General features: G+C 58.6%; 1 protein-coding gene across 7 annotated transcripts in view; it reads left to right on the forward strand.

Moving 5' to 3' along the window:
* The window catches only part of CASZ1 (castor zinc finger 1), a 150792-nt gene that overhangs the window by 121823 nt on the left and 4701 nt on the right, over positions 1-24268 (forward strand). For 4 of the 7 annotated variants that reach the window (XM_046662346.1, XM_046662345.1, XM_046662347.1 and 1 more), the window contains 17 exons: positions 1283-1771; positions 5118-5952; positions 7033-7101; positions 8709-8799; positions 9587-9751; positions 10805-10977; positions 11237-12180; positions 14446-14581; positions 14815-14878; positions 16207-16361; positions 16501-16623; positions 17627-17965; positions 19499-19697; positions 20471-20642; positions 21984-22135; positions 22306-22447; positions 23092-23391. In XM_046662346.1, coding sequence (XP_046518302.1) covers positions 1283-1771; positions 5118-5952; positions 7033-7101; positions 8709-8799; positions 9587-9751; positions 10805-10977; positions 11237-12180; positions 14446-14581; positions 14815-14878; positions 16207-16361; positions 16501-16623; positions 17627-17965; positions 19499-19697; positions 20471-20642; positions 21984-22135; positions 22306-22447; positions 23092-23391 — 4548 coding nt within the window. The remainder of the gene's footprint in view (positions 1-1282; positions 1772-5117; positions 5953-7032; positions 7102-8708; positions 8800-9586; positions 9752-10804; positions 10978-11236; positions 12181-14445; positions 14582-14814; positions 14879-16206; positions 16362-16500; positions 16624-17626; positions 17966-19498; positions 19698-20470; positions 20643-21983; positions 22136-22305; positions 22448-23091; positions 23392-24268) is intronic. The other 3 variants (XM_046662348.1, XM_046662349.1, XM_046662350.1) reach the window with 3 other exon arrangements.

Raw genomic sequence — 24268 nt, forward strand, 5'->3', positions numbered from 1 at the left:
AGTAAGAGATCATTAGATGGATGGATGGATGGACAGATATACGAATAAACATGTGTATGTGTGTCTACCCTTATTGGTCTTTGTGGTAGCTCTGAGCCTGTATGGTGAGTGGCCTTGCCATTTGTCCCCCAGGACCCTGCCCTACTCAGCAGCCATGAGGGAGGTGGCTAGCACTCAGAGTTTCCGTCTGTTTGCGTTGGGCTGTCATGTTCAGGGATTAGGCACTGCAACTGCAGCTTCTGAGGAATCCCAACCCATTCCAGCTACGGCTTCTCAGGGCTGCAAAGTGGGCTTCCCAGGACTGGCCAGGCCTTCCAAAGCTGCAGGTGCTGGCCGAGGCAGAGGAGGCAAAGTGAGGTCCTTATACAGAGACAAGTCGCCCTCAGAGGGACTGCGAGGAGCTCTGCTCTGGGATGGCCTATTTGAGGCTTGGGGGTAAAGGGCAAGAAATAGGAAATGGCCAGAGGAGCCAAGAGAGGGTCTGTGAAAGGGTTGGGGAGGACCCTGACAAGGACAAATAGAGACCTTTGGGGGGCCCTGAGTGGCTGGGGAAAAGGAGGAGATCTCGGGGCTCTCCAGCGAACAGAGGTTGGAGTCAGGTGGGGCCCCAGGAGCAGGCCTGGTGGAGGAGCTGCCAGGGATGAGTTGCTCAGGTGGAGAAGGGTGCCACCCCACTGCTGCAGGACAGTAAAGCAAGAGATTGGCATGGGCTGCTCCCTGGCTCTTGGCTGTCTCCTCCCTGGTGGACTGTGGTGGGGTGGATGCTCACAAGTGGAGTCAGGCCACTGGCACTTGCCAGCTTTGGTCCGCAACCAGCTCCTCAGCCTGCATGCTTCAGTGTCCTTGTGTGTCAGAGGGCACACCGCCTGCTTTACACTGGGGTACCGCTGGCCTGCCTCTCAGGGGAGGTATCTGGAGCCAAACAAGTGTAGGAAATACTTCCAGGAACCAGTTGCTTGGAAGGAGACTGCCCCTTGTGTTTGAAGAGTATTCGTTCATTCATTCATTGTTCATTTACAAAATATTTCTTGAATGACCTAGTATGTGCCCAGTTTGGTACCCAGCTCTGAGGATAGAGTGATGGGCGAGCTTAGCCTCCTGGAGCTCACAGTCTAGTAGGGGGCACGAACATGTGCCAGGCAGTCTCAGAGCAGTGTGATGGAACCATGATTGGGAAGACCTTTGGCTTGGAGGATGTGGGGGCAGAGCCTCCACCCTGGCTGTTGAGGCGGGTGGCCATGCCTGGCATGCACGCCTCTGACCTCTCTCTCCATCCCTGCAGCTGAAGGCTCCCGGTGCACCGACCCGCCCGCAGGCAAGCCCTCGATGGCGGCCAAGCGCAAAGGTGGCCTGAAGCTCAATGCCATCTGCGCCAAGCTGAGCCGTCAGGTTGTGGTGGAGAAGGGAGCGGAGACTGGCCCCCACACTGAGGGCAGCCCACTTCGGCCCCGGGACAAAGAGCGCAGTGGCCCCGAGCTGGGGGGGACCCGGGCCCCCCGAAGCGAGGAAGACAAGAGGCGGGCGGTGATCGAGAAGTGGGTCAACGGGGAGTACAGTGAGGAGCCGGCACCCACGTCTGTGTTGGGGCGGATTGCCCGAGAGGGCCTGGAGCTGCCGCCTGAGGGCGTCTACATGGTGCAGCCCCAGGGCTGCAGCGATGAGGAAGACCCCAGTGAAGAGCCCTCCAAGGACGGCAGTGTCGTAGTGGAGAAGGACTCAGACGGAGCAGCCTCCAAGGATGACAGTGGCCCCAGTGCCAAGCAGGCTTCAGGTGGGTGACACAACCCTGTGGAGAGGCTCAGTGGGAAAGGAGTGGTATGTCCCCAGAACACGCCCGCTTCCCTCACTCTTGCTCCAGATATTGGCATTTCATTCAGATCTTAGGAGAACCCCTGAGGAGGGGTGGGCTGGGACTAAGGTAATAACTAGAATGGGAGAGACTGGTTGGGCAGGGGTGGGGAAGGGGCTCAGGGGTGAGAAGGGAAGGGCCTGAGAAGGCAGCTGCCCAAGTGTGTGAGCAGGGCCTGAGAGGCTGCTGAACACACAGTGGGTCTTCAGGCAGCAAGAGTCGGACAGTGTAGGTGGATGACTGTCTACACACACCTGCATAGGGAGGAGCCTGCTGGTGGACTCTGCCCCTGGACGTGTGTGTGGAAAGCAATGGTTAGCATCGTGGACTCCACAAGCTCGTTGTCTGCAAAGGCTGTTTCTCGGGGAGGTTCCTCCAAGAAGCTCTAGGACAGGCCTGTTCCACTACCCTCCCACCATCTCAGCACCCCTTCCTCCTTCTTCCCAGGGATGCTTGCTCTCTTAGGCAGGACTTCTTGGGGTCAAAGCACAGGGCCACAAGGATGGCCCAGCCTGGCCCGCATATCCCACCACACTCACCTGCCCCGGACGCTGTCCTCTGGATGACCTCTTTCCCACGAGATGGCTAAGGCCTGGCTTTTCTGGTGTCTCCTTCTCCTTATGACTCAGAGCAGCCCTGAGCTGCTCCTGCTCTGGAGAGGGAGGGCCTGGAGTTTCAGGTGGGAGAGGGTCACTACTAGGACTGAAAGCAGGAGTCTGGGGTCTTTTCTGCAGCTCCCCAGCCCCCTTCCCAGGCCTGTGCCTGGTCCCGAGCCTCCCTTGCCTGCTCCCCTATCCCTTTCCCCCTGCAGCGAGGGGTGCATCTCCTCCCTGCATGGAGAGCCCTGCGCAGCCACATAATTATGCATATAAGATATAAACAGAGCTGTTTAATTATCCTTCGCCACATCAGTGACAGAGTAATTAACAAACATTGCAAGATCAATGAGGAAAAGTGTGACCTTCAGTTTCCTCTGATAGGAAAAGCCCTTGCCGTTCCCAGACACAAGGTGATTGCGCTGGGCCTGAGGAGAGGGGAGGGACAGGGACAAGGGCCGCTGTCCCTTCAGTGCCCCAGCCCCTCCCATGCCCAGCTCTGCCCTCCACTCCTGCTTCCTCTTTCCCAGGGGAATGGAGAGCTGGCATGGCAGGAGGCAGGGCTGCAACTGCCAGTGGCCTCATGGCCCTAGGCCTCTCCCCTCTGGTTTGAGGCCTGGTGGGACTGCAGTCTGACACCTGGGGTGGCCTGCTCAGCTCTGGGCACTGGAGAGATACAGCTGAAGCCCTAGCTACCCACCATGGACTTGGCCCCCAGGTCACCTTCTCTGGGCCCTGGGGCTCGGGAATGCCGGCTTCTGGGCTGCCCCTGGGACCCCTGCCTGGCCCCCTCCCTGCTCTAAGCCGCCTGCCCGTCAAAGCCTTCTGTTTCTCTGCCATATATAGCGAGGGCTCAGCTGCCTCCAGCTATTTTTAGCCCTTTTCCCTGGTCCCTGAGCCACTGAATCTAGCAGCCAGAGCCCACTCCTTCCAGACTGGGCCCCCAACCACTCATAGCTTGAGGTCAGGACAGCGGCCCATCAGCCACCCTGCCCCAGGGGAATAGCTGTCTGTGGGCTCCTTGAGTCACTCTACCACCTTGGGTGCCAGGTGCTGCCCGTGACTATGACTGTCCTCTCCTCACCTAGTGGGGTCCCACGCCCCTCAGGACTGCTTTCCTCCCTCTCTCCCAGGAGCTCAGAGCCTCTCTTTCCATATCCTGTTAGGTTTTCTTTTGTGCCCAAGCCCAGCCCTGCTCTATCAGACCACCTCCAGGTGTGGTCTGAGAATCCCAGACATGGCAGGTTGGGGTGGGGGTTGGGAGAAGAGCCCCCCCATCTGCTGCCCTGATGGGGTCCTGGGCCTCCAACCCTTCTTCAACTATCCCTTGCCCTGGCTGTGCTGTCAAGACTCTCAGGCCAGGGTCCTGCTGCTCCCAGTGTGCCCAGGTATGCCAGCTCAGACTCAAGTAGAGAGAACATGCATGTCCCCTGGTGCCCATGTGGGTTTCCCTCTTGTGTGTACCCATGCTTGATTCAAGGTGTAGCACACAGTATGTGTTTCTCAAGTGTTCTGCACAGGAATGAGTATGCTCATGTGCTCTCAGGAGTCACATGGCTGCTGGGGTAGGAAGTCGTGTGTGGAAGGAGGTGTGTCTCCAGGGAAAACCTCCCCGGCAGAATGGGACCATCCTGCCTTCTGCTATCCTGAGACTCATCTTGGGGAGCTGGGTATAGTTTTGGGTGGTTTGTGTACGCGTGTGTATCTGTAGAGTTGGGAAGGTCACTAGGGATGTCAGCTTGAGTGTGAGTGTGTGTGCACATGTCCCTGTGGAGAGGTTCCAGGGTTCTCAGTGTTCCCAGGAGTAGACACAGATGGGCCCTTAGATGGGTTGCACTCAGCCCACTGCCCTAGGCCGGCAGGGCCACCCTTTCTGGCCATGACTCTCCTCAGGGTGTCCCACCCTTGTATGTGAGTACTAGTGACTGGAGGATGACAGGGGAGGTTTGAGGGATGCTCCACAATGTAAAGCTTGGCAGGAGTGGGGGCCCCTAAGTGAGTCTGAACACACACATTGGCAGGGTCTCTCAGCTTGTTGTTTGGGACCATCAGCCACCTGGGAGGCTGGCAGGGGGCTAAGAGGACAGGTCCTGGGGAACTTGGGGCAAGCCCCTCACCCTCCCAGGGATAAGGGGCCTATGTGTCCATCTGTGGGAGTCAGGGAGGGTCCTCAAAGTGGGCTTAGCCAGTGGCTCCCTCAGCCCCTGGGGTCCCTCCTGATGGCCCAGGCACCGGCCCACATCCCGACCTGTCCTCAGCCCCCTGTTCTCACTCCACCCCTGGGAGGCAGGTTGGGATCTGGCCTTACTTCCAGTAATATGACTTCTCTTTCATATTAGGCCAAGGCGAGAGAGTGGAGACATTTATGAAACTTTGTTTAATGTACTGAAAAGCCATCGGCCAGAACATTTAGGAAATTGATTTTCCTGGCATTGATGAACTCGTTTTATTTTACCCCAGTATTAATTACTTTTTTTTAAAACAAATTAATTTAAGAGTCGTAAAACCTAACAAGTGAGCCAAATGTCCATAGATCATGTCCCACTCCGCCCCCTCCCCACAGTGGCCCCCTCCCTCTATGGGCGGGGGCTCCCAGGGGGAGGGGGCGGCTCCTGTCCCTTGGCTACCCTGCTCCCTACCAGAGCTGACTGCCCCTCTCCTTCCTGCCATAGGAGAGGCCTCCTCGCTGCGAGACTACGCGGCCTCCACCATGACCGAGTTCCTTGGTATGTTTGGCTACGATGACCAGAACACGAGGGATGAGCTGGCTAGGAAGATCAGCTTTGAGAAGCTGCATGCAGGCTCCACACCTGAGGTGGCCACCTCCTCCATGCTGCCCACCTCTGAGGACGCCCTCAGCAAGCGGGCGCGTTTCTCCAAGTACGAGGAATACATCCGCAAGCTCAAGGCCGGCGAGCAACTCTCCTGGCCGGCCCATGGCACCAAAGCCGAGGAGCGGGCAGGCAAGGAGGTGGTGGGTCCCCTGCCTGGCCTGCGGCTGCCCAGCAGCACAACACACCTGGAGACCAAGGCCACCATCCTGCCCCTGCCATCACACAGCAGCGTCCCCATGCAGGGCCTGGTGGCCCGTGCCTCTAAGTATGACTTCTTCATCCAGAAACTGAAGACAGGCGAGAACCTGCGTCCCCAGAACGGGAGCACTTACAAGAAGCCATCCAAGTATGACCTGGAGAATGTCAAGTACCTGCACCTCTTCAAACCTGGGGAGGGCAGCCCTGACATGGGCGGGGCCATCGCCTTCAAGACAGGCAAGGTGGGGCGCCCCTCCAAGTACGATGTCCGGGCCATCCAGAAGCCGGGCCCTGCCAAGGTTCCGCCCACCCCCAGCCTGGCTCCTGCACCCCTCACCAGCGTGCCCAGTGCTCCCAGCGCCCCCGGGCCAGGCCCTGAGCCAACTGCCTCCCTGCCCTTCAACACTCCCGAGTACCTGAAGTCGACTTTCTCCAAAACAGACTCCATCACCACGGGGACCGTCTCCAGTGTCAAGTAAGACACACCCCACCCCCTGCCAGCCCTGAACCTGGGACTGGAGTAGCTGCCAGGCTCACTTCCCTGCCTTTGAAGCTCATGCTCGTGGACACATACACTCACACCTCATGCACATCCACTGTGCACCCAGGCCCATGCACGCTCAGATTCTCGTGCACATGCTTCCACACATGCACACACACACTTACTTCTCTGCCTACATAATCACTCATACGCAGTTCATGGACTCACACACTGCATATCTTGCTGTGCGCACACATCCTCTCTCACCCACTGGGTGCTTCTGTGTGTGTGCTCATCTGCTAACATGCATACCACAACACTACTGTAACCCCCATTTGCCTGTGACAGGCTTTCCCTGCTTGCTACCACGAGGGCCAAATGTAGGCTTGTGGTTGGCTGGGAAGCCCTACTCTTGGTTGGGGTTTTTGGGATCCAAGCTGGTGGCTATGGCTTCCAGGTTCAGAGCCTGAGCCATGGGGTAGGCAGCAAGAGAAAGTAGGAGGCTGGGCTGGGGGTAGGCCCACACAGTGCGAACTCCCAGGCAGTGGTGAAATGAGCTATGGATGGATCCCTTCCCCACCGCCCTTTCCCCTGGAGGTGAGGCCAGAAACCTTGGAGCAGGTCTAGGGAGCCAGCCTCTGGCACTCAGGGGAGACTCTTCCAACCACCAGCCACACTTGCGTGGTGTTGCTCTTGCCCCTTACCTTGGGGTCTTCCCCAGTGGTACCTGGTGCCCCTCCCCAGCCAGCAGCCTCCTGGTTCCTGGTGTATGAGGGGGGCCAGGCCCTAGCTTCCAGGACTTCCTATCCAGTTGGACTCTAGGCCAAGCCTGTGCCCACGGAGGAGGCCTCCAGCCCTGCCAGCTTGAGATGGCCCTACCCTTGCCAGAGCTGGGCCCATTGCACCAGTGCCAGGCTTCTGCCAAAGGACTTTCTCAGTCCCACCTGAGTGCCTCAGAGCACTGCAGAGGAGGGAGGGAAGGGCTCAGGGCAGGGAGCTGCCCCCTAGACACTCCTGGGGCATGAGGCCACCCCCTGTCCGCTAATCGGCTGTGCCCTGTGTATCTCTCGCCAGGAATGGATTGCCCACAGATAAACCAGCTGTCACCGAAGATGTAAACATTTACCAGAAGTATATTGCCAGGTAGGCCCCTGGGGAGGAGACTGCCATAGAGAGAAGGTGGCAGGGAGGGTGGGGTTGTGCCAGCATTGCCTGGGGACTGTGGGACATGTGTGCATCTGACCGCTCATGACTAGGTGCCTGCTGCCTCCCCACCCCCACGCATTCATGCCCCTAAAATCCCCCAAGAGACTACCCTCTGCCTCTCTCTGAGCACCCCCTTGTTGTGGTTCAGGCCGCATGCCCTCAAGCAGCTGTGCCCTAAGTAGGGCCGGGGTACCCAAGGGGGCCTGATGGCAGAGCCCCACTCCCCAGCTCACACAGAGCCCTGGGCGGGGTGCAGGCCACGGTGGCATGTTGGGATGAGAAGAGTAGCTGTCCTCCCTGATGTGGCCTCAGTGTGCCCCTCACCACCTGACTCCACACCTGCCCCTTTACATCCTTAAGGCAGCGGGATCAGCGGGTAAAGAGCTTGCATCTCAACGGATTCCCCCAAATCAGGCCCCTTGCTGCCAGCGCCTGGTGGAGCAGCACATGGCAGGGGCCGTGCCCTGGCATCTGTCTTTCTGCTGATCTTCTAGGTTCTTCCCATCCCTTTCCGTCTCTCCCTCCCCTGTCTCTCTCTGTCTTTTCAGCTCTGCTCTGCTCTTTATTATTATTATTATCATTATTATTAGTGCCTCAGCAGATGGCCCTTTTGGCAGCTTCAGCTTAAACGTTTATTTGCAAGTGGCTCTTCCCCTTACAAGAGGGGTTTTTTCTCACTCCCTTCTGAATCTCAAGCCGTCCTTGGCAGGGTGGGCTGAGCCTGCCACCTTCTCCACGGTCGTCATAGTGTGCTCTCCCCCACCTCCCCAGGGTGGCCGTCACTGAGCCTGTGAGAACCACATCCCAGCAGCGTCGGAGCCTGGAGAAGGCACGGGGTTTTCTGGGAGGTGGGCAGTGGCCAGGCAGCACGGGCTCCTGGCTGTGGAGTTGGCTGGAGAGTGTGCTCCCTGCCACAGGAAGCCAAACAGATGCTGTGCTTTAAAAATTCATAACTCTGGACTGTTTCAAGTGTCAGGAAAGCCCAGGACAGAGAGAGCCTTTTAACACCTCTCAGCAACAGAGCCCTGGGCTGGCCCAGCCAGGGTCCCCAACACCTGGCCCAGCACTGGGTCAGGGACAGACAGACAGGCAGCACCTGCAGAAAAGGCAGTTGGGCCATCGTGGGGGCACCTGCCTTTGCCATCTCGTCCCATCCCATCCCGTGTTTCTTTCCCTGTCTCTGCTCTGACTTTTGGCTTGCCCAAGCTTCTTCCTCCCCACATTGGTGCCAGCCTTCTGTGCCTCACCTGGCACTTACTCCCTGGACGGAGGGACTCCCAGGGCAGATGGAGTGGGTCTGCAGCTCTGTGGGTCAGGGGTTCTTAATAGGCCCAATTGCTTGCCCTGACCTTCTCAGGCCTTTACCGCTTCACCCCAGCAGACTACCTCTGCCCCTCCACATCCCCACACAGGGCGCAGGGACCCGAGACCTCAGAAGCACTTCTCTGAGGCATGGGCACAGACTGCTCAGGCTGAGGGCCCTGGAAGAGTCCTCCCTGGGACCAGCACCCAGAGAGGCCTGAGCCCACCCCTCCTCTCTGTAGGTTCTCGGGCAGTCAGCACTGTGGCCACATCCACTGCGCCTACCAGTACCGCGAGCACTACCACTGCCTCGACCCTGAGTGCAACTACCAGGTACGGCCCCACAGGCTGCTGCCCTGCTCCTGGCTGCCGGCACAGCAGCTGAGAAGCCTCTCAGAAGTGGGACAGGGTGCTCACTTCTGCTCAGGCCACCTCAACTTACCTCTGGCAGGCAGAGACCTCAGAAAAACTACCAGCCTATCCACGTTCCCAGATTCCTGCCCACAAGGCATCTAATAGGATCTGGGCCACCTGCATCCCAAGGATAATAAACCGAGCCCCCATTCACTGAGAGTCTACCATGCCCCCAGGACTGTGCCATGCAGTCTAGGTGCCTTGTCTAATTGACTCTTCCCAGTGGCCTGGGAGGTTGGTACTTCTGCCCCATTTTATAGATGATAACATTGAGGTTCAGAAAGATTGTCGCGTGCGCTCAGAGCCACCTACTGGTGAGAGCTAGTGAATAAGATGAGAGTGCGGGCAGTCTTCACAGGGGCTGCTCCTTCTGCCTTGCCAGGGAGCCCAGCCTGGCATAGCCCATAGGTGGCACTGGGCAGAATGAGTTGTCACTCATCAGAGTCCCTACCTTAAAGGCCTGGCCTGATTCATCTTCTCTGCTCCTGGGCATGACTCTTGGGAGCTCGGGGGGAAGTCAGGGAAGGGCTTATGGTTCTGGAACCTTTGGAATTGTTCTCTCAAGGTCCAGTGTACTAGTCTTGGGGCAGTCTGGGCTACCTTGACCCCAAACAGGGTTATGTATAGGAAGACCTTAGGGCCCTGGGGCCAGCACTCTTGGCATATGGGGAGGTCCAGGCTCTGCCAACCCACACTCTCCCGGCAGAGGTTCACGAGTAAGCAGGATGTGATCCGGCACTACAACATGCACAAGAAGCGTGACAACTCCCTGCAGCACGGCTTCATGCGCTTCAGCCCACTGGACGACTGCAGCGTCTACTACCACGGCTGCCACCTCAATGGGAAGAGCACCCACTACCACTGCATGCAGGTGCCTGCCCCGCCACTGCCACGCCTTCCTCGGGTCCCCCACCCCCAGCCCACCCCGCTCCTAGAGGCAGGGCTGCCCTTGGGGCAGGGGCCCTTGTTGACAAGGAACCTCCCTTTCTACCATCCCAGGGTCCCAGAACAGGGATGGCAGGCGAGCGGAGAGTCCTGGGGGCTGAGGCTTGGGCAGCGTCTGGTGGGCCAGGGCGGGGCCTTCCTCATGGCCATACTTGGTGTGGGTGAAATTCAGTGAGCTGTTTATACAGAACGACATTTTTCAGGCTTTAACACCAAGAGCAGCATTGCAAATGGTTCCTGAGGAGGTTTTTGTTTAATTCTTTGTTTTAATGCCACGCAGAGTCTGGGCTTTTTCAAGGTGTCAGGGCCAGGGGGAGCGACTTTGGGTTGCAAATAGCAGCCGCTGCGCCTCCCCCGGTATTTGTCAGGGGGTTGTTATGGCCTCTGTGAAACAACCTGGGCCAGGAGGAGAGGGGGGCTCACTCTCTGGGCTCTGAGATGGTGCAGACACTGGCACGGCACAGCCTTCAAGAGTGTTCAGATTCCACTGGTTTTTACTCAATATGGCAACATTGCCTGCCTTGGCCCAGCTGGGCTGGGGTGGGGAGGGCCCTGTGCCAAGAACCGTCCACTAAATGAGTCTTTGGGCTAAAGGTGACTGCCAGGCCACAGGGTCTAGCCTTGCCCACCCCTGGAGGCTTTAGAGGTAGGGCCACAGATTGGGACCCCAAATCCACCTCCTCAGGACAGGCTCCCACATCTGTGCCAGCAAGGGTCCAAGGTCCTGAAGACAACCCTACCCTCAGCATAGGCAGGGCCAGGCCCTGGGGGCCTGAGGGTTCGTTAGTGGTTTTCTACTGCCATTCCCATGTTAACCTTCTCAGTTCCCCCAGGGAATATCACAGGTGCTGAAGCTCCCTAAGAAGGGAGGTCAGTGGTCTGAGACCCTGCAGCCACAGCTTCTCCCAGCAGACGCTGTTCTGATCTCGGCCCAGGGGTACCTGGCCTCAGTTCCCCTGACCACTATTCTGGTCTACAGGTGGGCTGTAACAAGGTGTACACGAGCACGTCAGACGTGATGACCCATGAGAACTTCCACAAGAAGAACACGCAGCTCATCAACGACGGCTTCCAGCGGTTCCGTGCCACCGAGGACTGCGGCACAGCTGACTGCCAGTTCTACGGGCAGAAGACCACGCACTTCCACTGCAGGTGAGCGGGGGCCTGCCAGGGAGGCTCCCTGGCCTGGAGGAGGGACAGAAGGCAGGGAGCCAGGCCTGTGGGATGGCTCAGGGCCTGCCTCCTCAAGGGAGCAGGAGGGGGAGTGGAGGGCTGCTCAGAGGCCCCGCCCTAGTGTCCAGCTTGGTCTTCCATCAGGAGGCACCTCCCTCCCAGGGCCACGGTGGGAGCAGGGCAGGGCCTCCTCCCGGCCCCACGAGGCCCCATGACAGGCTCCCAATGTCCCGTCCAGGCGCCCCGGCTGCACATTCACCTTCAAGAACAAGTGTGACATTGAGAAGCACAAGAGCTACCACATCAAGGACGACGCCTACGCCAAGGACGGCTTCAAGAAGTTCTACAAGTACGAGGAGTGCAAGTACGAGGGCTGCGTGTACAGCAAGGCCACCAACCACTTCCACTGCATCCGTGCCGGCTGCGGCTTCACCTTCACCTCCACCAGCCAGATGACCTCGCACAAGCGCAAGCACGAGCGGCGCCACATCCGCTCCTCGGGCGTGCTGGGGCTGCCACCCTCGCTGCTGGGCACCAAGGACACAGAGCACGAGGAGTCGAGCAATGATGACCTGGTCGACTTCTCTGCCCTGAGCAGCAAGAACTCCAGCCTGAGCGCCTCCCCCACCAGCCAGCAGTCCTCCGCCTCCCTGGCTGCGGCCACCGCCACCGCCACCGCCGAGGCTGTGCCCAGTGCCACCAAACCTCCCAACAGCAAAATCTCCGGGCTCCTGTCCCAGGGCCTGCCCGGCTCCATCCCCCTGGCGCTGGCCCTCTCCAACTCAGGCCTGCCCAGCGCTGCACCCTACTTCCCCATCCTTCCAGGCCGAGGGAGCGCCTCCCTGTCTGTGGGCACCCCCAGCCTCATGGGGGCTATGTCATCTGGGGCAGCAGCCTCGGCAACCCCTGACATGCCCGCTCTGGCTGCCTCGGGAGCTGGTGACTCGGCCCCAGCAGCTGCTGCCTCTGTCCCGGTGCCCCCAGCCTCCATCATGGAGAGGATCTCTGCGAGCAAGGGCCTCATCTCGCCCATGATGGCCAGGCTAGCCGCAGCCGCCCTCAAGCCTTCTGCCACCTTTGATGCAGGTGAGCAGGCTGGGCCCTGCGCAGGAAGCCAGCACTCATGGACCCGGGAGCTCCCTGGCCTCAGGTTGCAGAGCACAGCGGGGATATTTGGAAGAGGTGTCCTTTTACTCCCTGCATCCAAGTCCCCCCCCCCCCCCCACCCAACCACCTCTCTTTGCCTGGTCTCTGCCTCTATCCTGTTTATTTCCTATTTGTGACCCCTCGTTCTGGCCTGCCCACCCCAGGCAGCTCTTGCTTCTGTTTCTTCATCTCTGAAGTGAGGGCAACAATCCCAGCCTCACAGGGTACCTGTGCATCCCAGAGCAGCTGCTACCCCCCCTCTCCTCACCCTGCCACATCACAAGTCCAGCCCTGATGGGAGCAGTCCCAGAGACCCCGTTTCCCCTGGGGCTTCTTACAGGTGACCTTGGAAAGGCCAGGAGTCCAGCCCAGAGGTGGGGTGGCCAACTTTGGGGACACTCAGGGAGATTCATGCCTGGCCAGCCCCTCAAGTCCAAGGCCGTCCCTCGCAGGCTTTCCCTCTCAATCACTGCTGTCCAGTAGAACTTTCTGTGACAACAGAAGCGTTCTATTCTGCACTGTCCTGTATGGTAGCTACTAGTCACATGTGGCTGCTGAGTGTGAAACTAGCTAGTATGAGCGAGGAACTGGATTTCACATCTGGCCTGTGGCTGCCCCGTTGGACGGCATGGGCTGGAGCTGCAGGGTCACATCTCTGCCTTCCCTCTGGCCACTGTAGGGAGTGGTTCTCCTGTCTCTCAAGATTTCTGCTCTTTTTAAGTTTTTTCTGCTATTTTTCTCTGGCACGTTTTGGGCTTTTCTGTTAAACTCACTCCTCCCCTTCTGTTTCCCCCGCACCTGGGTAATTAGCATTAGTCGAATCCTTGAGAAGAGTTCGGCTCAGATCTGGGACCTGGCTCCCATCACTCATTTGTTCCACAGCCACTGGTGCTTGCTGAGAGCCAGGCACCCAGCCGGTGCTGGGGCCATGGCAGGGAAGAAGACAGACAAAAGTCCCGCCTTGTGGAGCTGACATTCTGTCCCCAGGCACATAGCTAGGAGGTGGCCAAGTTGAGACTTGGACTTCGGCAGTTTGACTCCTGAGCCCGCACACCCTGCTCCCCTGTAAGACTGTCTTGGGACCAGCCAAGACTGAGGGTCCCTGCGGCCCCGCCCAGGGCTCTGCCCAGACCTCCCAGCACTGCGGCCGCTAGTGCTTGGCAAGGCGGGCTGGGCCCTGTTATCCTGGGGACCCTGGGCAAGTCACTTTGGGGGGCTACTGGAGCGTGGTCTATCATGTCCCCAATGGGACACTATCAGCTGGCAGCTTGGAGTGACCCACCTTCCACTGCAAGAGTGGGAGGGACAGTGGGGCTATCCATAGCCATGCGCCTCTGGCCAGGTGCCTGTGGGTTGGGGCGGGGCTCCCTCCAGGGCCACTATGGGCCCCATTGGCCAGACTGTCAAGTACTTTCTTTTCATTGGAAAAATCTCCTTCCCCCAAAAGAAAGGTCAAGCGAAGAGGAGGGGGCCGTTTTCCTTTATTTTTTAATAAAATGCCACTTGCTGTCTGTGAAGCAGCTCTCTGTCAGCTGCAGTGCCTTGGGGCAGATTAATATTTCAGTCACTTGGGGATTGTGGAGAAAGGCTCTGTGGACATGTTCCTGTCAGCAACTTCTTTTGCCCCTGCTCTGCTCCACTCCCAAAGCCTCTGCCCGCCCAGCTCCAGCCCACACCCCACCAGCTCCCACCCAGACCCCAGCCAGCCCAGCCCGGCCAGGCAGGCGTTGCATCCCTGCCCTGGACAGCTTGACTGGCGAGGTCACATAGTTTGAACCGCTCTGATTGGCTGTCAGCTTCCATAGCCCTGACACAGCAGATGCCCCTCGTAGGCATGCTCAGTGGAAGGCAGGGCTGTCGCCCCGGCAACAGTGGGACAGGGACCTGCGGAGGGGGCACAGCTCCCAGTCTAGATCTGCCACTTTCCCTCAGCATTAACAGAGTCTTTAATAAAAGCCTAAGCGGCAGCCCCACAAATTGACTGTGACGGTTGGTGGAGAAAATGAAGGGCCCCCACCCCTGTCACAGCCCCCTCCCGAGCCTCCCACCCTTCTCCTCCAGGAGGCCCTGAGCCAGGACAACTTTGACATAATTTTGCAATAATTATCACTTGAAGAATTGCCACACAGGGGTAAGCGTCACAAGCGATCATGTCAGTGGGGAGAATCGCTGACCAGCAGCCAGGGCTCCCCTGGGGTCTCAGCCCACCCAGGCCACTGGCCTCCCTTCAGGGGGTTCCAGTTTGTGCCCAAAGGAAGCCTTCAGCCCCTCTAACACCATCTTCCCTCCCCTCCCCTGTAGGAAACGGGCAGCAGGCCACCCCCGCCAGGTTTCCCCCGGTCCCCGTGCAGCAGGAGCCCGGTGAGAACGCTGGCGCCCCAGGTCCCCAGGAGGCCTCCCAGGACCGCAGTTTAGACCTGACTGTGAAGGAGCCCAGGTGAGGGGAGGCCGGGGCCTCCCAGCTCTGCCCCCCTGCAGGAGGCTCTGGGTACAGCACCCTCAGAGCCAGACCAGACGAGGGCCAGGGACCAACCCCTCTGGGCAAGGGGTCGTCCTGCCCAGGCAGATGTAGCAAGTGGGCCAGAGCTCAGGGATGGGCTGGGAGGGGTGAGTCTCTGGGCTCAGTCCCATGTACATCTGAGCTAAAGCCCCTCGGTTTGTGTGTTCCAGTAATGAATCAAATGGCCACGCAGTCCCAGCAAATTCATCTCTTTTATCCTCGCTTATGAATAAGGTAAGGACCATCCATCACACGCCTCCTGTTCCCCCACCCAGAGAAATTAAAGCTGTGCTGGGGGGTGGGGGGGATGTGTTTGTTTTTTAATGTTTTGCCTCTAATAAGATGAGTTTGTACCATTTAAATTTTGAGGCCATTTTTCATCGGATATAATTTCAGAGCCACTGCTTACAAATTAATTTAATGAACTGGCTGAAGAAATATATTCCAGCCTCTGACATCCTTTTTTTCCCTTCAGATGGAGGGCTCCAAAAGCTTTTCCAGAGCCCTTTAACTTCTTTCGCTCTTAGTTATTAATTTTATTTATTTATTTTATATATTTTTTGTTTGTTTAAAAAGGGGTGGGGGAGGGGGGACTAAAGTGGGAGCAAAGCATCAATTTCCACTTTTCGGGGTGAGTAATGGTTTCGGACGCCTTCCGCAGAGGTTGCTCCAGAATATTTATTTTAAATAATGCAGGGTCTTTGTAAATTATACATCATCTCAAATATATTTTCCCCCTTCACATGATAAATTTGACTACAGCAAGATTAATTTGGTTACTGTATACAAGTGACTGCCGAGGGGAGAGCTGGGCCTGAGCCGGACCTCACAGGGTGGGGGTCCCAGCTGGGCCCTTGGCAGGGAAGGAGCCTCCCGCTGGCTCTGCCCCGGCACCCCTGCCCTCCACCTTGCCCCCTTCCCTTGCTTTCTCTGCTGCTCCCCTTTTCCCTTTCTGGGTCACTGCCCCCTGCTTCCCTTCTTTCCTTCCACTCGGAGCCCCACACCGCTGTGGTTCGAACCTTTACGTGGGCTCCCCTTGCCTGCTCCCCCTCCTCGCCCAGCGGCAGTGAGCCCGTCTTGATCTCACCCCATGAGTCTCCCTCCCTCTCTGCTCCTCCTTTGTGTGCCTTCTCTTGTTCTCAAGGAATTCACAGGGGTTCCCCCCATCCCTCCTCCTCCTGCACTTCTTTTGAAAACCTGGCAGGAAAATAACCAGGGAGCCGCGAAGTCTGGGGAAAGCTGGGCTGGAGTGTGTGCCCTGAATCTCGGCCTCAGCTTGAGTGATGGATCCTACAGCACGGGATTTGTGTGAAGGACCCCTGGCATCTCCATGGGGCCTGGGCAACGCTGCAAGCTGTCCACAGCAGCATCCATGCAGAGAGGGCTCTTCTGTAGCCAGAGCCACATGGGCTCGGGCTCCTCTCCTCTCTGCTGCCAGCACCACCAACGCTCTGGTTGGTGCAAGAGGCCCCAGTGGCCCAGAGCTGCTGCTGCTCCCAGGGCAGCTGGGTCTGTGTCCTGAGGCCCCCCAGCCCCAAGCATAGCCCCTGTCCTCCTCACAGATGTCTCAGGGCAACCCCAACCTCGGCAGCCTGCTGAACATCAAGACGGAAGCAGAGGGGAGCCCCGCCGTGGAGTCCTCACCCTTCTTAGGCAAGGCTGTGAAGGCGCTCGTTCAGGAGAAGCTGTCAGAGCCCTGGAAGGTGTACCTTCGCAGGTGAGGGGCTTGCTGGGAGAGCAAGAGGGAGGGAAGGGCCATACCTACCCATCCTGGTGGCCAATGCCCAGCCTCACGACACACCCCCACCACGCCAGAGCCCCAGGGTATTTTCTAACCAGCCTGCTCCTCTGGCCAGGTTTGGTACCAAGGACTTCTGTGATGCCCAGTGTGACTTCCTTCACAAGGCTCACTTCCACTGTGTGGTGGAGGAGTGTGGCGCGCTTTTCAGCACCCTGGACGGGGCCATCAAGCACGCCAAGTGAGTGGGGGTCGGGGCTGGGGGTGGGGGAGGCATTTAAACCTAGCCCCATTCATCCCAGCCTGGCTTGAGGCTGGGGGCTGCACAGGCCCCTAGACGCCTTCCAAACAGGACCCGTGTGCAGTTCCCACCAGACCTCAGAAGCTGAGTTGGCTTCTTTTCAGAAGGTGCTACCTGACAAAAAGGCGGGCTTCCCTGTCCTTCCTTCTGCTCAGCCCCCCACCAGATCCTCTGAGCTCACCCAGGCCCCACCTTGAGACCCTGAGCAACAGCTGCTTCTGCACCCAGCCCGCTGCAGCCGTCAGCCCTACCACAGATGCTCCCTGCAGAGCCAGCTGGAGAGACCCAGCTCTGACCCAGGCAGGCATCCTAGGTGAAGGCCTTTCCAAGCCACCATATTGCATTTGTAGTTTCTCTTTGGCCTAAAAATAATGAAATTAATTTGTAAAATCCATTGAGCTGAAAAGCGGCAAGCGCAGCCGCCTATTGTAATTGACCCTGGAACTTGCAAACATTTAAAACAGATCTTTACTGCTTGCTCAGTCCCAGATCAGGCTCCTCTCACCATTCCGGCAGCCCTACCTGCTCCTCTGCAGACTGGGAAGACTACGACCCACCTTTAAATCTCAGAGTAGGTTCTGGAAGGATGGGCTTCATGAGCCAGGGCCTGCTGCCCCAGCCCCCCTCCTTGTAGGGAGGAGCTGGGGACAGACACATTAGGTAGGTCACAAGTAGGAAAGTGTAGTTAGGGCCAAGCTGGGAGCCCAAGTTCAGGACCAAAGGACTTGGCAGTTTGCTCTCAGTCCTCCCCTCCTGGTGGGAACACGCCTAGCACTGGGGACCAGGTGGGGGACACCAGGCCCCTAGGCTTGTGACGGGGTCATATGCAGGCACACAGGCAGGCAGGGCCCACCCCTCCTCAGGCGTGCCCAGCCAGGGAAGGGCTGACCTTCTGGGGCCCTCTCCACTCCCCACCTGAGATGCCCTCTTCTGCCTCTCGCAGCTTCCACTTCCGGACGGAGGGAGGAGCAGTGAAAGGAAACTCAGAGGCTTCCTTCCCTGCCTCGGCCGCTGAGACCAAACCTTCCTTGGCCCCCTCGTCCCCTCCAGCACCTCCAGTCACCACGGCCACTGTTTCCTCTCTGGAGGGGCCCACTCCCAGCCTGGCCACCGTGCCCTCCACCCCAACCCTGCTCGCCTGGAAGCAGCTGGCTTCCACCATACCCCAGATGCCTCAGATTCCAGCATCAGTGCCTCACCTGCCCACCTCGCCCTTGGCAACGACTTCTCTAGAAAACGCCAAGCCCCAGGTCAAACCCGGATTCCTCCAGTTCCAGGAGAAGTGAGTCCCTCGATGAGCCGGGAGTCCCGTGTGCCCCGCGTGTCTTGGGAGTAGGTGCTAGCAAGGGCAGTCGAGGAGGCCCTGCTCCTCACCCTGCAGTTAGCCCTGGCTGTCCCCAGCCTTTCTGGGACATGGTCATCAGGCAATGTCCTTCTAGCCAAAGATGCTGCTGCTCTGACCTCACTGCCTGTTCCTGGAGCAGGAGCCCAGGGAGGGGGGAGATGGTGGTGGTAGCGGCCGCTGTTCCAGAGGGGGCACTGGTAACACTGCGAGGACCAGCTTAGGTGGGCTGGGAGTGGTGGTCCTTACCTGGTGAGGAGGGCTGCGTCTCCCTCTGGGCCTCTTTGTTGGTCTCCTCTGCGGCTCATGCCCATGGCTGAGTCTCTGCAGGGCAAGTGAAGTCATGGGTGGGGGCTGAGGGGGCTAGGTCCCACTCCAGGCCCACACCCACGTGCACAATGGTTTGAGCTCTCAGGGGTGGAAGGGACCTTCCTCACTGAATGGTGGTGGCTCCTTGCGAGAACGGTGACTCTGTATCCTTATGTGTGCGGCTTCCTGTTCTCAATAAAAGTAATAAATTGGATGTGAACCTACGCCACCTGAGTGGCAGCTGTCCTCCCTCTCTGAGCACCGGGGGCTGGGCCCACGTAATGGAAGGGGACCTGCGCTCCTTTCCACCCCTCCCCCAGCTTCCCTTCCTCTGTTCACTTCTCCAGAATGGTGGCCCTTAGTTCCCCCGACTTGGTCAGAGTTCCCAACCCACATCCACTGTGGGGGGGCAGCCGTGTTGCCAGCCATGGCAGAAGACTGGCACGCAGCATCTTCCGTACCTGTCTGCAGCCCAGGAGGCAGGGCTCTGGGGCAGGGGCTGCTTCTCATATGGCAGGACAGCCATGGGGGTCAGCCCAGCACTTCTCCCTGACCCTGCCAGCCCCACCACTCAGCTGGCTTCTGAAGTTCCTGAGTGGGTGGGCGCCCCAAGCCCTGAGCTGACCCTTGGAGTCCCAGCAGCTGTGAGCCTCAGCAAGACTAGGCACACATTCCCATTGGCCAGGGCCCTGTGGTAGCAGAGCTTCCTGGTAGGGCTGCCCATTCATCTGCACCTTGTCAGTCAGCCACATCCAGGGCAGCACTGGTCCATGCCAGCCAGGCCCTCACTGGCAACCCGCCAGGGCTGGCAGCACTATCCCTCATTTTCATATCCAAGAAATTATTGCAGCCATCCTTATCTATAATCCTGAGGTGTGGCCATGGAAACTACGTGTCCCAGCATGCAATGCTCTGGGCAGCCTGCATACTGCAATCCCTTCTGCCCCATCAGAGCTCCAAAAAGAAGGCAGGAATGCATGCTGGGATCTGTAGTCTCCTCCAGCTGAATTGTCCTGTTGAGCAGGAGGGCAGCCCGGGAGCCATTCCTCTTGTTTGCACCACTGGGGATGGAAGAGCAGAACTCCAACATGAGCAAATGTCAGGATGTCGGCAGGGAGGGCTCCGGGAATGCCAATGACCTTCTGGGCTGTGGTTTCATTCCAGCGATCCTTGCCTCACAACGGACTGCAAGTATGCCAACAAGTTCCACTTCCACTGTCTCTTTGGGAACTGCAAGTACGTCTGCAAAACTTCTGGCAAGGCCGAGTCCCACTGCCTGGACCACATCAACCCCAACAACAACCTGGTGAACGTGCGAGACCAGTTTGCTTACTACTCCCTTCAGTGTCTCTGTCCCAACCAGGTCAGCGTGGGAGCAGGGGTGGGGGTGGGCGGGGGGCAGGAATGCAGGGCCCCAGACCAGCTCCTCCCAGCAGAGGTTCTCACGCCCTTTTTGAATTAGCCTCCTCCAGACTCTGGAAAGGATGCTGTCTGCCCCTAGAGGCCCCTGGCAGGGTCCACATTGGTGCTCAGTTGTGAGGTCTGTCATTTCATCCTATCCCTCAGTGGTGACTACATGCTGGGCAGTTACTGTGCACTTGGCATCATTCTGCCCATCCTGGAACTATGCTCCCTTTTTCCAGAGGCCCACTGGAATTTTAAAATAGGCCCACTAGACAGATAAAGAGATTGAACTGTCCGTGCTCCAGACAGGAAGGCTGATCAGATTCACTATAAAGACCTACCCCCAAGACAGGTAGGGGCTGCCTGGCAGAGTGCATTGAGGAGGAGTCTGAGCCTAGAGCTGGACAGACGTAGCAGAGTGCTCGGAGAGGTTGGTGATGTCTACCTAGATCTGGGCACACAGGAGAGAGTGCTAGAATGGATCAGTGATGTCTGCTCTGCGTATAGGATTAGAGAGGGATGGCAAGAATGCTAGGTAGGATGTTTTAGTAGAATGACAAAAGAGACTTACTGTTTTTTAACACATGAAAAGTCTTTACACAATTGTGTTTTCTGATTCTGAGCATGGAAGAACATAAGTGCAAAGGGCCTGCCATAGCCCAGAGGCCTGAAGCAGGTGGGAGCTCATGGCAGTCGTGAGCCTGGTCCTGACTCTCCTGTTCGTCCCTGCAGCACTGCGAGTTCCGGATGCGCGGGCACTACCACTGTCTCCGGACTGGCTGCTACTTTGTGACCAACATCACCACCAAGCTGCCGTGGCACGTAAAGAAGCATGAGAAAGCTGAGCGGCGGGCAGCCAACGGGTTCAAGTACTTTACGAAGCGTGAGGAGTGCGGCAGGCTAGGTACCAAAGGCTGGCAGCGGGCCGGGGGGCAGGGATTTACAGCCGGTAGCAGGGCTGTGGCTCTGGCCCCTGAGGCCCTGGTGGCCTGGGCCACCTCTCCTGGTACCCACCTCTTGTCCTGAACATCAGGCTCCATGTTTTGTTAAAAATGTCACAGATGTTAGCTCTGTTGCCAAGAGCTGAGCCCCTGGCAGGAAAGCCGGCCCCTAGCCCTGGAACAGGCCTGCCCAGTGAGCTCACTGGCCCCAGCTTGCCCTGGGGATGCTTTTGGGGAGGGGGATCCAGGCCCACCCTCCCGCCTCGGGATGGAGCCACCTGTTCCTGGGCCTGCAGACGTGGGGCAGGAATCTGCCCAGGAAGAGACCAGAAACTGGAAGGCAGATGGGAGCCAGGCAGGCTGGACACAGACACCTGGGTTGTAGGCAAGGCCTTGTTGTGACTCAGGTGGTCATGGCAGCAGGATCTGGGGGAGCAGAGGTGGGGCTGCTGCCTGCTGCATAGGGGCCCTTCCACAGGAGAAGGGAGAGACACTCAAAGTCAACTGCCAGAAAAGAAAGGAAACAAACCTTTCCTTCAAGTATTAATTCAAAAAGAATTCATGGCCTGGGAGAGAGTTGGTAACCAGAGCAACAGATGTCAACACTCAGTGGCCTACGCTGTTCCTGGGCTTAGCTTACAGGTGTCAGGGTATTCCATAGTTGCCGTTATTTACTCAACTTTGGGTGTTTTTGGTAGTAGCTGGGGCCAAACAAAGCTAGGGGATGATATAAGACACCTGGCCAACTCAGGTGCCATGGCAACGGGCAGGCCTTCACCTGCCCTTTGCTGATACTGTTTCAATCCCGCCTGTTCTGTTTGTTCTCAGCCCAGAGCGAAGCAGAGGTGGGGGCTAGGGCGGAGGGCCCACCAGCCTGCAGCCGTCTAAACAAGGTCTGGGAGCAGGCAGCACCCAGGCTCCCCAGAGATGTGGGGACAGGTGGCTAGCTGGGAGGTACCTGACCTAGTGGACAGGTCATTAGGGTCCCTTGCCCTGGAGCCCGTGGACCTCTCAATGTGTGGGGAGGGGATGGGGGCCAGCCCGCCAGTGTCACATGCCTCCATGTACACCAGAGGGGAGGCCCAGGCCTTGGACAGCCAGGTGGCCTAGGACTTCGTAGGGGTGGAGTGGGGTACAGGTCCGCCTCATAGGAATGTCATCACAGGGGAAGTGCCCTTTCCCCAGATGCCATCTGCCTTGTTGGCCACACTCCCCTGTGCCTAAGATAGTGCCTGACACACAATAGGTGCTGTAAGCATTGGCTGTCTCGGGAGGCTCATGGCCGAGTGGGGCTTTGTCCGTAGGCTGCAAGTACAACCAGGTGAATAGCCACTTCCACTGCATCCGGGAGGGCTGCCAGTTCTCCTTCCTCCTCAAGCACCAGATGACCTCCCACGCCCGGAAACACATGCGGAGGATGCTGGGGAAGAACTTCGATCGCGTGCCACCCTCCCAGGTGAGAGCCTGGCACAGGCAGGCTGCCCCCTCTCAGGCCCAGGGTAAAGGGCATCACCCCACTACACTCTTGCTTCCAGGTGGTGGCCATGCTGCCCAAAGCAACACCCTGCCCCCTGTGGGCAGCACAGCCCCCAGCCCAGCTTCCTCAGGGCCCCCACTTCCTTTCAGGGCCCCGCGAGCCTGATGGACACTGAGACAGATGAGTACATGGATTACACTGGCTGCAGCCCAGGTGCCATGTCCTCCGAGTCGTCCACCATGGACCGAAGCTGCTCCAGCACCCCTGTGGGCAACGAGAGCACCGCAGCAGGTGAGCGGGCAGCTGGGGGACCGGGGCACGGCGGGTGAGCAGCAGGTTAGGAAACGGCAGCGGGGGCCTGTGAGCTTCCAGCCTGGGCCAGGCCCTTCCTCCCAAGGCCCAGGACTGCTGGGTCCATCTTAGGACAGGAGATTCATGGTCAAGTGGCCTCAAAGGAGGACAGGCCACTATGTGGCAGAACCAGCTGGTCTGTGAGACATGGGCCATTGAGGCCACCTCCTCCCATCCTGCCCATCTCCCTGCACTCTGCCCTTGGCTTCAGTTTCCAGGAGAGGACCCTGGGCAGGCAGGCGGCCCATGCCACCCCGCCCTGCCCCTCCTTCCGGCACTTCTGCCATTGTCCCCAGCACAGTCCCTGTGTGCCAGAGTGGGGTCTCACCCAGGCTGGGCTATGCCACAGGCCCACCCCAAGCCCATGATGACCTCTCCCTGCACCGCCTCCCCCTCCCACTCTCTCTCCTGCCACCTCCTCCCCTCTTCTCTGTGGCACCTCTCTGCTCCTCGTCTGTCCACATACTTTCATATCATACTCGCTTCTGCCATTGGGTTTCTCATTTTGGTTCTTTTTGTTTGTTTGTTTGTTCTTTGTTTTGGTTTTCTTTTTTTTTTTTTCTGCTTTTTTCCACCCTCTCCAGGCTGCCAGGCTCCTCCTCCTCCTCTTCCTCCTCCTCCTGCTGCCGCTGGTGACGAGGCTGCCTGCGTGGCTCCGCAGCCCCCACTGACCCCATCCTTCTCACCGGCTGTGCTCCGGGCACCCCTCCCATCCCTCCCATGTCTCTTCTCTCCGCCCTGTCTCTCATACTCTCTGCTCAGTGCCACTCTCGGAGCCACCCGGGGCCTGGCCCACCCCATCAGCAGCCCGCCCAGCTTCCCGCCTGTCACTGCCACTCCAACTCCAGTAAAAAGTGATGTCCCCCTAGTTCAGGACGCCGCAGGTAACTCCCACACGCCTTCTCACCAGTGTCTGTCACCCCAGCCAACCCTCAAGGCCAGGGTCCAGGTCCTGGCCCTTTTCTGTGGCCTGCCAGGCCAAGGACAGGGCCACCCTGCACCCCTCACAGCCCAGCACCCCCCAAGACAAGAGAGCCTGGTCTCTGTCCCAAGGTCAGCTCATCTCAGCTTCTGCTCAGCACTGGGCAGGCCAGAACACCACTGCCAGGGTTCCCTGGAGTTTGTCCCATCTCAGCAATTGGCTAGAGCCCCAAAATGGTCGTGCCTGCCCTGCCCCCGGACTCCTGTGACAAGGCAGAGCCTGTCCCTTCTGCTCTTGGGGTTTCACCAGGGACCCAGCACGAGGGAGGGGCAGAAGGTGCTCTCAGGAAGGTTGCTGGTGCCTGGGAACCTGCCCAGCTTTGGAGAGTCCCGACACCCGCCTGAACTCCCACCCCTGGAGCCAACAAGGAAGAGGGCGTCTCTGTGGCCCAGGCCCCAGGCAGTGCTTCAGGACAGAGGTGCCTCCCCGTCCCATCCCACATCTGCTGCCCCACAAGGATGGGACCCGCCTCCCCTGTCCCTCAGTGCAGGCGTCACCCGGCTCTGCCTCTACCTCCATTCATTCCTGCCGCACACTCTGCCTGAGTGTCAGGCGCCGCGCCAGCCTAGAGGTATGGCGGAGAGCCCGGCAGAGGTTCCCACCTTGTGGAATTCAGTCCATGGAAATCTGTCACTGGCATAATGAGACTTCAGACTCAAAGCAGCCACTCGTCGCCCACCTGGATCTCCAGGCCCCAGGCCCCACTTGCCCCCTGCGAGGTACCCCCACCCCATTATAGTCCTTGGTTGCTTTTCATCTGCTAAGGGTGAGTGACTGGG

This window comes from Equus quagga, chromosome 5 (genome assembly GCF_021613505.1).
Source record: "Equus quagga isolate Etosha38 chromosome 5, UCLA_HA_Equagga_1.0, whole genome shotgun sequence".
NCBI lineage: Eukaryota > Metazoa > Chordata > Mammalia > Perissodactyla > Equidae > Equus > Equus quagga.